At 42.3% G+C, this 17,928-nt stretch overlaps 1 protein-coding gene across 2 annotated transcripts in view; it reads right to left on the minus strand.

The window, feature by feature from the left end:
- Positions 1 to 4,308: 4,308 nt before the first annotated feature.
- The window catches only part of JAKMIP2 (janus kinase and microtubule interacting protein 2), a 38,836-nt gene continuing 25,216 nt past the window's right edge, over positions 4,309 to 17,928 (minus strand). The window contains exons 16-22 of one of the 2 annotated variants that reach the window (XM_059483615.1): positions 17,783 to 17,848; positions 16,883 to 16,951; positions 15,809 to 15,886; positions 14,997 to 15,200; positions 13,705 to 13,770; positions 12,947 to 13,019; positions 4,309 to 8,383 (exon numbers count right to left, since the gene is read on the minus strand). In XM_059483615.1, coding sequence (XP_059339598.1) covers positions 12,969 to 13,019; positions 13,705 to 13,770; positions 14,997 to 15,200; positions 15,809 to 15,886; positions 16,883 to 16,951; positions 17,783 to 17,848 — 534 coding nt within the window. In that variant the 3' untranslated portion in view covers positions 4,309 to 8,383; positions 12,947 to 12,968. Of the gene's footprint in view, positions 8,384 to 12,628; positions 13,020 to 13,704; positions 13,771 to 14,996; positions 15,201 to 15,808; positions 15,887 to 16,882; positions 16,952 to 17,782; positions 17,849 to 17,928 lie in introns of those variants that run through there. The other variant, XM_059483617.1, reaches the window with a different exon arrangement.

Below are 17,928 nucleotides of genomic sequence, written 5' to 3' on the forward strand. Positions count from 1 at the left end.
ATTTTCTCACCTTCTTTTTCAGTGTAGTCTCTCCATTAATCCTAAAAACTATCTACTTGTATTCTCTGCATGCCTGTACAGAAGTTCAGATCATTAACTTGGAAACTGCTGTTGAAATATGCTGTCTTCTGCCAGGTCTCAGACCTCCTTTATCTGTCTCCAGGAAGTGAATTTCATTATGTTTCCCCTGGACCATGCAAAGCAGAACAATAATCTTGTTTTAAAAAGTATGTTTTGTGTCATGTTAACATGACTTAACTTCTGGGATGGTTGAAAACATACAAAGAATGTACAAACAAAAGAGTTCCAGTTCCATTCAAATCTCTGAATGCACATAACCATGGCTATTGTAAAGAAATCAGAATTAATGAGTCACTGATCATTACAGCAGAAGGATCTCGCTGAAGATGATCCTTACTGCATTTTTATCACAGTTTGTTGTTAAAGGAAATGGTCTGCTCAAGACCAGAGCATTTAAAGCACTTGAGTCAGCAGCTGATATCCCAGCACACGAGAGAGTTTGTGTCACTTGCTGAGTGGGTTTTTTTCTCTGATTGTGCCCTACGTGGCTCAAATATGCATGGTTTTCCTGTGTCTGAGGCAGTTGGGGAATTTGGGCAATTTGTAGCATTAGGTTAATTTCTGCATTTTACTAGGTAGGTTGTTGTAGTATAAGGCCAGAAGTAAACCAAAGAGTTATCATTAATTTAGGTACAACAGGAAGCAGGATTGGTGACGGGGTCTCAGTTATGGCTCTGGACTCAAAGCCCTGCTGGCTGCAGCTCCAGGTTCATCAATGCCAAAGCTGTTTTCTCTCCCAGTCATTATCATGGAGCTAGGTCTGGAAACAACAAATTACACAGGGATAAGCTGACAGTGTGATTAGAATTCTTAGGGTTAGAGATCTGGAGTAAAAGTGTTGTTGACCTTAGTTAATAGATGACCCTTGTTTGGCCCGTGACAATGGGGTCACCTGCTTGGTTGCTGATTGCTATCACTTCTTGTGTCCCAAGACTCAAAGGTATCAACTGAGTGTAGTGCTAGTTTTGTGGGCTCTGTACATCTCACTATATCGTTTGTTATTTAACTGACTGGGACAAAATAAGGCGCAGAGGAGTGGGAATAGTGTTTTCATCTTCTCCAAGGCCAGAATTCAGTAAGATGGGACCATACAGGGATTAGTATTATGGTCAATGTTCAGAATTGTATTTGGAGGTCCTGAAGATTTGTTACTGGTTTTTGGAGGCTCCCTCTTTATATTGGGAAATGTGACTGCCAATCCATCTCCACGGGAGCCTGTTTCATGCAGCTGGGCTCCTGCCTTTGAGTGCACATCAAGCCCACTGCGCATGTTCCAGCTTCAAGATCTGCAGTGGACCAGAACTCCATGCAGCATTTGAAGATAAAAATGACCAAGAAAATGGTACTGTGACATTTTCCAATCTTTGTGCTTTCCCTAGTTATCCCTAAAATGGCATTCAGCTGTTGAGCACTGACCTCCCTTGACAGAAGTGCCTCTCATAAATGGTAAATGTTAGTCTATAATTAGGGAGTCTGTAATCCATGGATTAGTGGCTCCGTGCTCTAAAGTCTCCATCTGTTCTACACATTGAAATCATTATATCTCTAGTCTCAGTCCTGTTTCAGGCTTCTAAAATGGTTTTCACAGGATTTTCTTTGTTGTGCAAAGCAGCTTGTTCATGGCTGGCACTTGCTGTTCAGGCACTGGAGCAGATGTAGCACAATGGCCTCTTGTCAGTTTAGCACAAGCTATGGGATGCATCTCTACCCAAGCAGGAGCAGGGCTTTGAAATGTATATTTTGGTCATGTGCACACTTAGCCCCCCTCAACACAAAGCAGAGGGCACACTGCCAGTTTTTGGGGCTTTTACTATGTTTAGATGATATCCCAAAAATGGAAAACTGTTGCCATCCAAAGGGGCTACGGAGACAAGCCAGAGACCTTCCAATGCATAGTCAGACTTCAGTCTAGCCATGAGCACTCACCGTGCCTGCTCTGGCAAAAGCACAGCCTGGGACAGGGCTTAGTCCCTTGCTGGCCAAAGTATTTTATGATCAAATACCAGAGAAAATAGCGATACCTCAAGGATGGCTGCAACCCTGGGCCTCATATGATCACCCTACAGTCTGCCTGGGGCAGGCTGATGTGCTGTCATGTACCAGGGACAGACTCACACCCGGCCTGCCCATGGCTTGTCCCAGGACAGTTTGCAACTCCCTTGCATTGTCCCATCATTTTATTGTCTTGTAGCTGAAGATACCTTGCAGCCATCCCAGAGAAACACCCAGAGCATTTTGGACCGAAAATCTGGTGCAGAGTTCTTGTTATTGTCAAAAAAAAGGATCCCTAGGATGGCCATGCTTCCGTGTGTATACAGGAGATGGCAAAATCAGACATAACAGATGTTATAACACCTAGGCTTACCATTGTGAGCTGTATCTGTACAGGATGCCGGTTTTCTTGCATTCTGTCTTCATTCCATCAGCAAAGTACTCCTGGTGTACTCCAGCAGGTGTTCAGTCTGGGAGCTCATGCAGGAACTTTTCTACACCCCTACTGATCCAACTCCCATTACCAGCAGTTTCCCTGAAATACATTTCTGATTTTATTAGAGATTTTTATAAAAGTGAATGCTTCCTAGTCTGGGCACTGAGCAACTACTGTGTTGCGCATCATTTGGTGTAAGGGATGTTTGTACAGGCAAATGAGCTGCACAGCCTTATCCAGAGAGGATCCTCACAGTCCTTCTGAGCTGAGCTCATTCCACAGGCCCTGTAGCACACATCTATTTTATATTGTGTATCTTTAATTCTAAATTAGTGTATTGTAATATTAAATGCTCCTTCCATTTTATTTTCCAGTCAAAAGAAACAAGACTGCTTGGCTCAAGTTCTTTGCTTCATTCATTATTTAAAGATCATTGTGCAAGGGAAATGAACTCTCTAATATTTGAAGTCTCTAATAGTAGATAACTAAATCTAGATCCAAATTTCTGTGTTTCAGACTCACTTAATGTGTTTCAGTCTTCTAAGAGCACTTTAAAGATATGAACTGCAGTTCTTGGGGACTGGATCTTGCAAAAGATAATGTTTGGGATTATTTTAGTAAAGAATACTTTAATGTACTGGGCTATTCTGTAACAATCTGATATTCTTCAGCTTAGATTTCTTGAGTGCAAAAAGGATGAGAGAGGTACAAATAGCTGGCTACAAGTTTGCACTTCCAAATGTTCTTCCCATTTACTTTCTAAGATTTTCTTGACAATTTTCTCCCCAAAGGGCTGTTTGGCAAATCCAGAATCGGAGCCTGTCAAGGGCCGAAGGTGCGGCGCTGACCCCTGCAAACAGATGCGGGAGCCAGCTGCGCCCCTACAGCCGGTCACCGCCGTTACGGCTCTGGGATCCCGGTCGCTTCCAAGGGTTCCGCTCACGTCCCTGCGCTTCTACCGAGCCTTCCCCGAGCGCCCGCTCCGGCCCGGCCCGGGGTCCCCGCGCTGCCCCCTGGCGGCAACGCGCGGAGAGCGACCCGGCCCCGCCCCCGGCCCCGCCCCCGGCCCCACCCCGGCCCCCCTCAGCCCCGGCCCCGCCCCCGCCCGGCCCCTCCCCTGGCCCCGCCTCCGCCTCGCCCCGCCCCCTCCCCTGGCCCCGCCTCGGCCTGGGCCCAGCGGAAGGCAGCGAGCGGCCGCTGTTTTGTGTTTCCGTCTGCGGCTGTTTTGTGTTTCCGTCTGCGGCTGTTTTGTATTTCAATCTGCCGCTGTTTTGTATTTCAATCTGCCGCTGTTTTGTGTTTCCGTCTGCGGCTGTTTTGTGTTTCCGTCTGCGGCTGTTTTGTATTTCAATCTGCCGCTGTTTTGTATTTCCGTCTGCGGCTGTCTTGTATTTCCGTCTGCGGCTGTTTTGTATTTCCGTCTGCGGCCAGAGCCTTCGAGAGCTCCCAGGCCGTGCGCCGCGGACTCCAGAAAGGCAGCAGCTTGCTGTTAGGGTTTGGTTTCTGCACAGGCCTGGCAAACAGCAGTAAATTCACCCTTGGCCCCCGCAGGGAGCGCTGCCTGCCGTCCCTTTCCCGAGTGATCGCGCCAGGATCTCGCTCACTCTTTAATCGGTGTACTCCCCAGCCCCTGCTGTGTCCCAGCCCCGCGCCCCAGCAAGTGCCTCCGTAACTCAGCTTGAACGTGATTCCTCTGAACCAGCTCCAGATATGCTGAATATATCCGTGAACGTCAAGTGTTGGTTGTTTTTTTTTAAAAATGCTGCTGTTTTATTTTTTATACAAACTAAAACACCAGAGGTCATTGAATCCTATATTAAATACATAAATTAAAAAATAACCATCCATAAAACTTTACATACAATAAGGATTCTCTCCTACACGTTAATACATATAGTACAGGTACATGTCCAATGTTTATCAAAGGGTCATTCTGCAAGTAATTTACAATTTTGTTCTGGAATAGACACCAAAAAAATCTGGAACAAAAAGTATATATAAAACCACAGAGGTGCTGATGTGAGAGAGGGCAGGGGAAGAAAAAACCCTTTGGATCACCAGCAGCTGAGTGCTCTCTGAGCCCTGCTCATGTCAGGAGAGCCTGGCCTGGACAGTCCTCATGGGATGCCACAGAACTGAAAGCTTCGGGTTCCAGCGGATGTTTCCCACTGATATAATGGTAGCTGGTTGGACGATTAACAACACCTTAAAGAAAATTCTCCTTTGTCCTCCAGGCACATCAGTAAGAAAGGATGGACCTGTGAGCCATGCTGGTAACACTGCAAGAAGTACCATTTCCTTACCGCAACCCCAATTGCCTAAACTCATGTCACGTAACCAGGCCCTCATCTGAAGTGTTTAAATTCAAAAAATAGTCTTCAAAGTCTCATAACTTGGTCACTGGGGGGAAAAAAAAGCAAGTCAAATTGTGGTCAAGCTGATTTGTACTACCTTCTGTGGCTCACCTTCTGCTCTGGCAGGATGGATAGCCTGGAGTGCTGCCACTCCTGAACAGCCTCGAAGGGATGCACGGGAGGGATCCAGGGCTGTATTCGCTGTCCTCAAAGGCTGCAGTACATTGATTTTATTTTTGCTGTTGGCTTTGGGGAGGGGAGGTTGGCTACAGTGACTAATCTGAGGGAGGATTCTCAATCCTTTGCTTCAATGAACATCAGGAACAGCAGAAAGCCCAGGATTAACAGTCAAAGGACAGTGAAGAATCAAAAAAAAGAATCAAAAAATTAGCTGCCCATGAGATGTGAAACTAAACCTGGAGGAATAATCTGGATTCAGTTCCCCATGCCAAGATTAAAGTATACCTTTGTAAGCTACAGCAATATTTCTATATACAATCAGGAATTGGTAAGTATATGCATATATATGTATATATATGTACATATACATATAGATACATGTGTATATATATATACACACAGACATGAAACTCATTTTATCTAGCTGATAGCAGAAAGTTCCATTAACTCACATCAGCATGTGTGTTTTAGGCATGGCATGTGTTATGCTGCAATGAGAGTAAAGCAGCAGTGGTTCAGCTCCCTGGAGGGAAGAACAATCTTTGAAAAGTCTGCAGATCCAGGTCTGCTGCAGTCAGACTACCAGCACCCATCCCACCCTGAACCCTTGGCAATGCAATACCTGCATGCATATGTATACACACAGGAGTAAGGGAGGGCAAATAAGACAAAAAAGAGAAATTAAACAAGATAACATGACTTAGGGAGTCTAAATAATGAAGCCTGCCACAAGACCAGTTAGGTATGTTGTACAAGTGTGCATTTCTAACTGTGCCATAAACCTGTATGATTGCCTGAAATAAATGTTTCTAGGCTTTTTTTTTTTTTAAACCAAACCAGTGGTGGAAGTTATTGCACCATCACTGAAACCAAGAGCTGCTAATTCTTCTGCAAGAACTCCGTGCTTTAACTGCCAGCCCTAACACTGAGGAAAGCCACCTGAAGGTGGCAAATTACCTGATGCTGCAACAGAGGAGAAAAGAGTGAGGTGGGAAGGAACAACCAGAGAGAAAGCTCCCTCTAGCTAACAAGCTGCTGTTAAGCTGCTCAGTAATCTCCAGCTGTCACAGGAGTGGGACCACTCTTCAGGGCCCAACTCCAGAGCTTCAGGACTGAACTGCTAGCTCATGGAAAGCACAACCTTATTCACAGAGTCTTCTGCTAGGGAAAGGAATTTGAAAAAAAAACATGCAATATGCCTGCAGTCATGTAACGTATCTACCTACAAGCATATTTCTTTAAAAATGAGCCAGCAAACATACAGCTTGGTGCCAGAACTCAGTAAACCCCTTGGCTGAGCCAGTGTTTCAAGAAGATGTGATCATTCTATAATTTAAATTAACTTTAAGGAGCAGGAAAAAAAATCACTTGCTAATAACTTCTAATCTTCCATGGAAGGTTTAACACTATCTCCTGGCACTCAAAGAATAAGGATGTTAGCAGTCTTTGTGGAGAAATTGCAATGCAGTTAGTCATATGGACATTACTGATTAAAAGCTATTCTGGCCAAAAAAAAAAAAAAAAAAGGTATCTGTGAGGGGCAGGCATCATTGACACCAGAGAAACTCCCTCCCTCCTATGGCTAAGGAACTGCTTTTGATGTGCTGAGTTGCTCCGGCAAGTAACCTCACTGCTTTGTGCCTCAGCTGCTTTGTCTGTAAAAGTAAACAGGCAAGCAAAGGAGAAGATCTTTGAAAAACTCTTCGAAAGCTCTTTAAAAGCTTCTGATGTGCGTAAGATGTTGGTACATGTGATCCCTGCTTTGAAGGTGTAAATAATGCACAAGCTGTATTTTGGCCCTTAATTTGCTAGTTTTTAGTACAGAAATCCATTTCTTCCAGTTAAAATTAAGGCTCCATTGCAGATAGAGCCTGGCCACAGGAATCCAAAGTCTGAACAGGCAGGACTCCGTTCCCCAGAAGATGAAACCAGAGGCACTGAGGAGTGCACTGTCAGCCCAGCAGTGAGAAAGGGAGGGCGGGTGCAGCTGGCTGCACTCCTTCCCTCAGCACAGGACTCACCGTGGTTGCTGCAGGCATTGTGCTCCTCAGGGAGTGCTCTTCTGAAAGACTGCAGGGGTGCATGGACCTACATTTCTGACAAAGTGATGGGTGCATGGACCTATGACCTCAGGGAGGCACCACGGCTGGGTTCCAGGCTTCATGATTACAGAGGTAAGTAATGCTTTCAAATGAAAACTACTTTTAGTTACTCTTAACTGTGGAAAAATCTAAACAGACTAGCAGTATTTCTTATCTGTAATAAGGTTGTGTTCACAATGTTTTTCCCCATTTTTGGTCTATGTATCATTGATCAGGAAGCCAACAAAGTCAGTTGACAAGCTGAACCAAAACATTTTTTCCAAGCTGGGACAAAACAGTTGGAAGCTGATGCTTTGTGAATCATGTCACATGGATAAGGAGATTAGCTTTCCTCCCTGCCCTGTCCTCCAACATCTCTTTTCTTTCTCAGAAGCTATTCTGTAGGTCCAATTCAGTGGTTACTCTATAGTGAAACCAAGTATAGTCTTGGTTTTATTATCTCAATGGCAGTCTTTAAAGAGTATGAAAAGTATCTGATAATAGACAGGCTGTTCTTCATGGAGGGATGGTGAAGAGAGATAAGGCTTCAGCTCCACTGGAAACCCTCCTTATGCCATCCACCCTCTTCTTCCATGCCTTGGCCAAGGGAGGTGGCGCTGTGTAACAATCTCAAGCACAAAACACGGTGATCTGTCCTGCCCACCCTGCAGTAACACAGACTGGGCTTTTTTCCTTTCTTCCTTCCACATTGCAGCTGTCATTTGTTCCTGAGGTTAAAACCAAAGAGGGAGAGCAGGAGTCCCTGCAGCAAGAAAGCCACATACTTCAAATTGAACACTTTGTTGTCAGCATCTCTTGAGTTTCTCCTACTCTCATCTGTTCATTTTTGATCCATTTGTCAGAAGACAGGGAAACATTTAAATGATTGCCCTGCACAGCAGGAATAGATTTTTCAATTGTAACTTTGGTTCCATGCCCAAGACACACTGACTTGATCAGCTGAAAGTGGTCCCTTCCCTTTAAGTTCTTCCTAGGTGATGTAGGTTATCAGTTTATTTTTCTTCCCCTTTTGTAATTTCAACATACAGGATTTCATTAGATGCAGCATATATCATAGCTTTAGACAGGAATTGTCAGGTAACAAATTTTGAGTGATGGCTTTAAAATACAAGGTGGTTGCAGTCTTGGCTACAGGTTGTTCATTTTTATACATTTGAAAATAGGTGTAAACAATATTCTCTTCATCGAGGGGTGGAAGCATTTGCCTTTATAAGGACTTATCTGTGTGGTCGGGCACTCTAAAAGTTAAAAAAAAAAAAAAAAAGAAGAACATCTGTATCAGATAAGGTATAAGTTTCTAAGTTCCTCTACCTACCTATCCCAGATTTTCCAAGATAGAATCAATATATCAATCAGGAAGCTGAAAAGGCTAGTTCTTGTAGCTATCAGTATGAAACTGGTTTTGTCTGCATGAAAAGTACTTGTGAGAATTCTGTGTATTTTGATAAGCTTGTCCATTGAAACCCCACGAAGTTCAACCCTGAGGTGCATAAAAGTCCCCATGGGCATGTTCACATGAGTAGTATGCATAAGTTTCAATGACTCTTGAACCAAAGCTGCCTACAACTCACCCATAACAAGAGCCATGGCAGCAGGCAATATCCTTGGGGTGTCAGAGCAAGCCCGGAATTTTGGCTAATGCAGCACTGAGGCAAACAGAAACTGCTGATGTTCTGAGAAAGCCTACCTTACCTATAGAAAATAACTTTGGTTCTCAGGTTTGAGACCAGGGAAAAAAGGGCATATTTTGTCTTTGTTATCTCAGCATTTAAGCCTACATAGTAAAATTCACTGGGTGCAAAATCCACACAGACCACACTTCCTTATGTGATCACAAATAAGTGAATACATATGTTCACAAGCACAGAGAAAATGCAGGTAGGAAAATCCCATATAAACAGGAATGACAGCGCTTCTGGTCTGGATACTGTTATCTGCTGCACATGGCTTCCTTCATTTGCACATTCTTGTCCTTTGTTATTGCAGTACAGCAGTGAGTCAAGTGCTCACTGTGGGTGAGAAGGAAACCAGAAGGTATCATCTGTGACCACATTGTGGATTTCTCTCTCCTGGTTAAAAGACTGGCAAAGGATAAACTGCACCAAGGCATGAACAAAACCAAAGACTTTTCACCATCAAGTGGCTCCCCAAGATGAGCTGGGCTTTTTGTTTGTTTTGTCAGGGATCTGTATGAAGTCCCTTATGATAAGGCTATGACAGTTCACTTCCATCCAGTAGAAGTAAAGCAGTGTTGTAGTATATATGTATAGTATATTATACATATGACAAAATATACAGCTCAGTAGTTGTAAGAAGAAATGCTGATGGCACACTCCCCATGCCGTGCTCACCTTTGCTGAATTAAATCACCTGGGTAGGCAGGTGTTTTTTAACGTGAATGGGCAACACAAATCAATGTTAGTTATTCTCTCCAATTCCATGTATTCCAGCCTTGGAGAATATGACTTTGCTAAAATCCCTCTCCTTCTTGCCAACACCATTCCCAAATTGCCTGTGTCTGGAGATTTCCCCTCAGGTACTGAGGGGAGAGGATCCCATAGAGGAAAATGCAGGGGTGAAGGCAGGGGATGAGGAGCTTACCATTACCTTGTTTTTGAGGAACTGCTACAAGACTTGATGCTTTGCACCTGTGGAGTGACTGGCCTTGGTAAAACACTCTACAGGTATCATGCGTGCTGTGATGCTGGGCCTGCTGCAGCTGTCTTTACAGTTCAAGGGAGTTCACAGCAGTGCAGATCCTCTGGAAAAGCATTGAGTTTATATATCCCCCACACACACCTCTCCCGTAAGATTTTTCCACCTTCACAGTCAATGTCGATTCTCTAAGTCACTGTATCTCCACCACTGTCAAGGCTCTTTTCCTCTGTCACTCAGCTCACCGTAATCTGTCTTGTTGATCCCCACCTGATGTTCATCAAGCCAAATATGTAAAAGAAGGATGGGAAAGGCAAAAGAACCCTTCACCTCCTGAGTGGTCCTAGGAGTGCCACAACTGCCTAGCAGGCTTTATGGGGCTGTAACCCACATTTCAGCTCCTGCTGATGCTTCTCATCTTCTCTATGGGGAACTGGACCCCTGTGTGCTCCAGGGACCAGCCATTATGGAGCAACAGTGACTCCAATGAGTGAAACTCATCTTGGCATTGTAGTTAGAGCAGCATTCCTGGGCTCAACAAAGTGATCTCGAAGGGATTTACACCTGCTAAACCTTAGATGTTATGTAAAACAAGAGGAAAACCCATTGAAGGAGACTGGGCCAGAATGGAGGGTGGAGGGTAGAGAGAAAGGGCGTGAGGAGGGAAGTGAATTCTTGACACAATCCCTAATGGATCCATGTAAGTTCCCCTGCAATGACATCGGTCAATTGTGCAGCTGGGACAGTCATGTATGCCTTAAGGACAGCACAAAAAATGTTTATATTGTTTTGATTTTTAGTCCTGTTCAATGAACATGACAGCAAGATGTGCATCAGCTCCGTGAAGAGCAAGAGCTGAACAGGACCCAGCAGCCCATGGAGGCAGGATGACTCCAAGTGAAAAATAGCAAACCTCCTAGAACTTAGGAAAAATATGGAGTTCTGACCTCAAGCATCTCATTAGCTTTTCTAACCAGCCAATACCTGCCCTCAAAAATTAGGCCAAAAGGACCTAAGTGTTATTAGCAAATGGTATTAGCAGATTGGTATTGGTAATACTAGGACGTAAAAGCTCACCAATTCTGTAGCTGTACTAGAAGAGGCAAATACTCATTAGAGAACCAATGCCATACCCACACTGGTGGAAAATGTAGGTGCAAACTGTATATATAGAAAACTCTGAACCTCTTATTGCCCAAGTTTTTCTCATATGCTGCACAAGGACATTATTTCAGTTGTGACAGGAACGAAAAAAGGACAACAGTACAGGCAAATGGAAAAAAGTCATGCAGGCAGGTTCTCACAAATGTCACTACAAGTTCCTGTGATTTTTCAAGGTGCACCTTAAATCCAATATTTTTTTTTAATTTGGAATCTCCCTCTAGCTTGACTGCTTGGTCTAGACTCATGATTCTGTGGTACAGCAAAAGACATAGTCATAGAAAGTTATTTGCTACTACTGTGTACTGTGAAAATCTTGGCTTCTTAAAATTATTCTGTCCACAATTTGGTCACTTCAGAAGAGTTTCTAATTTTTTTCTCCATTATGAATAAGCAAGAAACTGTGAAGTCAAACTTCCACCAGTCAGAGATACCTAAAACATCTCACAGCTATACTATGGTGTACCATGGTTCTCAGAAATCCTGCAGTAGGAACACAATTAATGCAGTCATAAGTTATTGTGTTTCATAATCACTGGATCAAGGCAGTATGTTTGAAACTGCAGCAACTTGATAATGATACTGACTCTTGTTCACAAGACCTGTGATCCCTGATCTGTCTGCATTTCTCCTAATTCTTCTCTATGGGTTGCTCCCCATTCAAGCCAACCTCCAGGTATATTGCTGCCTCAGCCCATGGAAACATTCATTTTGAGGTCTGGCCAAACAAGGACACAGTGGATTCCAGTTGAAGTGACTAATTCTGAGAGTTGTCTCTGCATCAGCACAAAACTGCAAATGAAAGCTTGGATCTAGCTGAAATAAAACACGAAGTAGGGGCTTTTCCTTAAAGGGAAAAGGAAAACCCACCAAACATGACCCATGCCACTTAATTATAATCAATACCTTGAATTGTATCTGGAAACAAAAAATGAGCTGGTACAAATGGTGGAAGGGCAGAACATATTTCACACAACTGTATCTCAGCTTTTATCAGGTGGAGAGGAGAGGAATTATTCATTAACACAGCTGAAGCCAGAGCCAAGAGAGACTGAGAAATTTAATGGTATGGGTCTGTCCTCAAATCAGAAAATTATGCTGTCATTACATGTTCTTGAGACTTTAACATTATGTTTTCTATGCTGTGTTCTACTTTTGTTATCCTGGATCAAAAGAAAAATTGTTCTAGCCCAGCATCCTTGTTCTGGAAGTGGCTAGGCACAGATAAAAATGGGACCATTATAGTTCTCTGATTTATTTCCCCATCTTCACATTACCTTTTGAATTCAGAACTTTCAGCTGCTAAGCATACCGTGAAAGACTTCTTTACCACCTGTACCCTTAACTATGAATTTTTGTTTCTTTAAGCTTGTTACATGGTAATTGATTCTATTAGACGGTGAACAATAGCAAGCTGTCTGTCCGTCCGTCCATCCATTCTATGACAAATTTTTTAGACCTCTCCAATACCTCCTATCACCAGTGTCACTTCCTGAGCCAGAAAAATCCTTCCATTTCTCTATCTCTCCCTTCCTGTCTCTCAGCAGTTGATCATTCTTCCTTGTCTTTCTTTGTATTTTTCCTGCTACGGGACACTTGTTTTAAAAAGTAGAGCTGCTGCTCTACTTGTTTCAAAATCCTGATCTCCTTCCTCAGTGCTAGTTCAGAGTGTGTTTACGGTTGAGGTTATTTTAACTGTTTTCCATCTGCATCCCTTTGTAAACATCAACATTAAATTTCCCCTGCAATTCCCCTGGCTTTTTGATACTGTGAAATTCCTTGTTAGCTTTTATTTTTACAATTATGAATAGCACAATATCACCAGCAGCTTGGCAGTACAACAACCCCCTACTGTGAACTACTGCAAATCGACAACAACCTGCTGCATTTGTTGACTCCAAACATCCACAAGAACACACAAGGATGTGATCCTCCGGTCTGTGCAAGAAGTGCTAGTTTTGAGGAAATAAATAAAACAGTCTTACCTTTCCAAGAGGCACATTGACATCAAGGCCAAAGAATAAAGGCAAGAGAGAAGAACAAGAACAGAAATAGAAACTGCAGAAGAAAAATAAGACTGTGTAAAAATTAAAGATAATGGCATTGTAAGCATCAGAATTATTTTTGTACTCTGTAGAACAACTCAGTTAGAGTATTTATTAATTCAGAAAACACTGTTACTCATTACTAATGAGGGTAACACTGTTACCCTCATTACTTCTGTAAGTACCACACCACCTCCCAGGCTTAGAAAACAGATCCAAATAATTTTGGTGATGGATTACAATTGGCACCATATTGAAAGCCTGAGGTGTAACTATCACATCATGATACCCCAGGGGTTGACAAGTCATAAAGCTAGGTAACAAAAACAGCATGTGTGGTCTTTTTAAACATGTTAAAAGACAGAGGCTGCAATCCATGCTAGAAATAGCCTGGATATATAAATACATAAATATAAACTTATATATATGTACACATGTATGTGTACATATATGTGTACATGTATGTACCTACACACACCCATAACAAACACTCACCATTACATGTTTAATAATGTAATGTAGTGTTTTAAGATTAAAGTCTGTATCTACTGACACAAACTGAAAAGAAAGGACAGTGGACCACCACCAACAGGTGCAGCTGACTGAGCAGAACAAAAAGCTCATATAGTTCAAGAGAACTGGATGACTACTTTCAAAACAAAGTTAATCAGTGCGCTTCAAAGGATAACAGAACCAACCTTTTCCTCCAGATCCTTAATTTGTCTCTTTTGGATGTCAGTTTTATCTTCTAAATCTCGGATCCTCTGGAAATCAGAAAAGAAAGCATATATACTGAATTCTCAGTAAATCTATCCCACTTAAGTAGCTTAATGTTCCAAGGGCCAAAACCCTAGAAATCAACAAATGCATTTCTGTGGCAGGGACAATCTTGTGTCACACTGTGACTCGATCCACTCATCCCGCCAAACCACAGCTTTACCTTGTGTGCAAATGCTCAAAATATGATCCTGCATATATTTATCTGGATCCTTAAATGCTAGAAATTAGTATAAATGATTGATAAGTAATATCTCCAGGGAAGGAAACTATACATCCTCCCTGGGTAACCTGATCAGTGGTTGGTTACTCACACAATGAAGAAATTCTTTTTGATGTTCAGGTGGAACGTCTCGTACAACAGTTTCTGCCCACAGCCCCCTGTTCTGTTGCTTGGCTACCTCCTCCTTCCTTTGCCTCTCAGCCACTTCCAACTGAGGCTGGCTCAGAGTCATTCCGAGAAGCCAAAACTGCTGTGGCAGCGTCCCTCGGGGCAGCTGGCATGTTTAAAATCAAGAAGCTTCTTATGTTGCAAAGGCCTGGCATCAAAAGGTGGACCCAGTCTCAAGTGCCCAACTCAGGATCAGGCAAAACTGTGAGAGCTGAGCCTTCCTGTGAACCAATTCCCCCTAACCACTGGGGATGTGCTTCTTCTCTTACTCCCATAAATGTCTGAGTCAGATCTGTTTCATGGGGCAGCTTTCATGTTATTCAATGTGCTGTGACAATTTGCCATTTTGCTCTGGGACCTCACAGCTTGCAGAGCAGCAAACAACAGTCTTTTAAGGTAAAATGCAGTACCTTATCTCAGCAGTGAAAAGTACAAATCCCCACTTGGGAGGGACAAGTAGTATCTGGAAAAACAGACAGCTCTCCTGTGCCATACGAGCCAGCAGCATTTACTCCGTTTCTCTCGTGCCCAGTCCAGTAACTAGAGATGACCATTTTTATTACAAAGCTAGAACTGTGCAGACAGAATTCTGGATGAAAACTTAAGGCTAGAATTTTAAAACTCAAAATACGCCAGAATAATCTTGCACAAGCTAGTATCATGTGTGCTTGCATGCACAGAAAAAACAAAGTAAGAGACAATTCAAAAAGCTGGATGCCAAGCTCCCTCATGGCCTGCAGCTTGCTTAGATTTGAGCTCAGATTGTGTTCTTACAAAGAAAGGCTGAGAAGATACCACATGTGTGTGGTTTCCTCTTCTTACCTGATGAGCCTGCTGGAGCAGCTCCATCCTCTCCTGAAGAATCTGGCAATCATATTCTCTGCTCTTCCTCAGCATCTGACGTCTTAGCTTTTCTACTGCTGTCCTCAGCTCTTCCTGCTGTTTTTCAGTGAGTAGTTCCCCAAACTTTATCACTGTTTCTTGCTGCAAAGCATTGTACAAGGTGGCTTCAAGCTCCTGGATCCTCTGGTTGATGCAATACCAAAAGTCAATTAGAGATGAAACATGGTTTAAAGCACATTGGAAACTGGGGATTGGTGGCAGATTCAGACCCCTGCATGAGAGGCAGTCCCTGTGCTCAAGTGTGCAAAAATGTGAAAAACTAAACTCAGAAAATGGTTCTATGTTCTGAAAAAAGGATAGGAACTTTTATTTTTAAAGTATTTTAATATTAACTTTCACTGAAATCCTTCACTTCTACTCTTTTTTTATGGAGTTAGAGTTGGACGGAATGTTTCTATCTGAAGTGTAAATTATTTCACCAATTCTAAAATTTCCACCTGTTGCCCTAAAAAACTCCAGCTGGACAAGCCAATATTAATGAGCAATATCTGCCTTAAACTGACACGAGTTTCAGACTTCAGGAGATGTGCCTTTTTATGACATGAAAAGGTGAGCTACTGTGTTGAAGCTGTGCAGATTGCATGCTAGTACTCAGAAGAAAGAGGAAAGAACAATTTTTTAAAAATCCAGTACTAACAAAAAAGCAAAAATCTCTCCTCCTGATTCAAGAAAAATCTGCGTGCTATTGCAGAGCTGGCCAGTAGGTGCTGCAGAATTTCCTTTGTACATACCATGTACGCTTGGTCAAGAGCTTGCTTTCTGTAGTCTAATTCTTCCTCCAAATAACCTTTTATTTTGCAAAATTGCTCCTACAATGAAGGATCATTTGGACAGAAAAACAAATTAGTTACTCCAAATACTTTAAGAAGTTTTATCAAATCATTTACAGATATCTAATTCAGCAGGACAAGAAGACTGGTTTTCGACTGATACTCAGCAGAGTTATTAATACCTGACTCAGCTAGAAAAGAATGAAGGGCAAATAGCTGTAGATTGCTCTTGTAAGTGAATATGTCTGATGTACATGGAACTAAATCCATCCTCTCTGTTGGCTTCAGTGGTACTGTTTGGCATTTCAGTAGTGAAATTTAGGGTGTTCTTTGTGATTTTTCTAAAGATACTTCCTCTGGCATCAGCTCTTTTTGTGCCTCCTCTTATTTTTGAAGAGGTGTAAAAGTGGACTGAACTAAAGAGGAACTAACTATACATTCACATTCACATTCCTTGGGAGCAGCTGCTGTGCTTTATCTTATCAGTCCACCTTAAGCTGAACAGACTTAAGTACAGACATATCACAGGAACAAAACAAGCCACTACTGCTAATTCTTGTAGTTACGTTTGTTCATCTTGTAGGCTGCTGCCATTAACTCGAATAAGAACAGGGTAAGATATTAACTTTACTTAGTGTGTAATGAAAGCCAACAGTGTTATGATTCAGTTCAACAATTTCTCACATGCTGGTCCTGAATAAAATGCAATACAATAGCTGATGTTTAGGCTGTGAATCTTATGAGACAAACAATGCATGCATCTCTGAAAATTACTGAGAAACCTTTGAACCCTCGGTACTTGTTAATAAACAGTCATCCTCGTAGAAAGAGAGGCATTTTTTAAACTTTTACTATTTCTGTTACTGTTATTCTGCACGTGAACTGGACCAGGAACAATTTTATGGATTCACCAATAATCAGACAAAAGGTGCATAGTTCATTTGTCAATACATTTTCCTAGTTATTTTTTGGCACATCAAGTAAGTGTGACACAATCTGTGTCCCTAAAACGTGTAGTAAGAAAAGTTTTCTTACCATATCACTTTCCAGTTCCATCATCTTCTGATGCAGAGCAGCTTCAGCTCCCTCAATCTGCTGGATCCACTGGAGAGAAGACAATGAGACCTGTAACCTGCTGTGTTTTCTAGCACACAAGCAGTGCCAAATGAGCTATGTACAGCATCTTGTTAGTCTGTTTTTAGCAGCCTATTGCTGCGGGCTTATCTTGAGGCTGTTTGTGACAGAGGCCATGATGTCTGCATGTAGCACTAGGCAGGGAAGCAAGCAAAAGGATCACCACTGCTGGGTCACCAGAAGATGGAAAAGCACACACCCTTTGATGGACAAGGAACCCACTCCATCCCATGCACAAAGGCCAACAATGGGTCTATAGCATCTCAAAAATAGCTTAGTTGGCTTTATGGCAGTTCTGTTTGAAGCAGAGGCATTGTTGTGCAGAATCCTTGAAAGCTGTCATGTTGAAATCTGTGTGCTGCATTTGAGCCTTAGAAAGCAATTTTAATCACTCTCCACTTTCTTCCTAATTTTTGAAACAAGAAATACAGACACATACTTTCAGTGATATTTTGGCATACAGATGCTTTTGGAAGCTTTAGAAATCTCAGGAATGTAAATCCCAAACTTTATCTAATTACAGCTTAAATTTCTAATGATTTCTCATTTGGTTTTCAATTGCAAGTTTTGTTTCATATTATTTTTGTATTTGTAGTTTTTTCCATTACACAGCTTGGGTCAGCTCAGTTTGTTATTTTTGCTGCTCCAGCAAGGTGTTTGGGACTATGCTGGCACAGTTTATTTTATTTGGGGAATACTCCCAACAGTAGAAAGTTTAACGATATTGATGACAACAACAGGGCAGAAAATGCGCAGATGAGGCTTTAGATAACACGTGAGAAAAGCAAGCATGTGATTTACCTTTTCTGCCAAGGACAATACCGTGGAAGCCTGAATTATGGCCACTTGTTCTTCATTCCTTAAATTCTGTGAAGAGATTAACAGGAAAGAGGAAAATTGGCAGCAGTTTCCTTCATGAACAAAGACAATCCAGCCTACAAACCAGC

The sequence above is a fragment of the Ammospiza nelsoni genome, chromosome 16, assembly GCF_027579445.1.
Source record: "Ammospiza nelsoni isolate bAmmNel1 chromosome 16, bAmmNel1.pri, whole genome shotgun sequence".
Taxonomy (NCBI): domain Eukaryota; kingdom Metazoa; phylum Chordata; class Aves; order Passeriformes; family Passerellidae; genus Ammospiza; species Ammospiza nelsoni.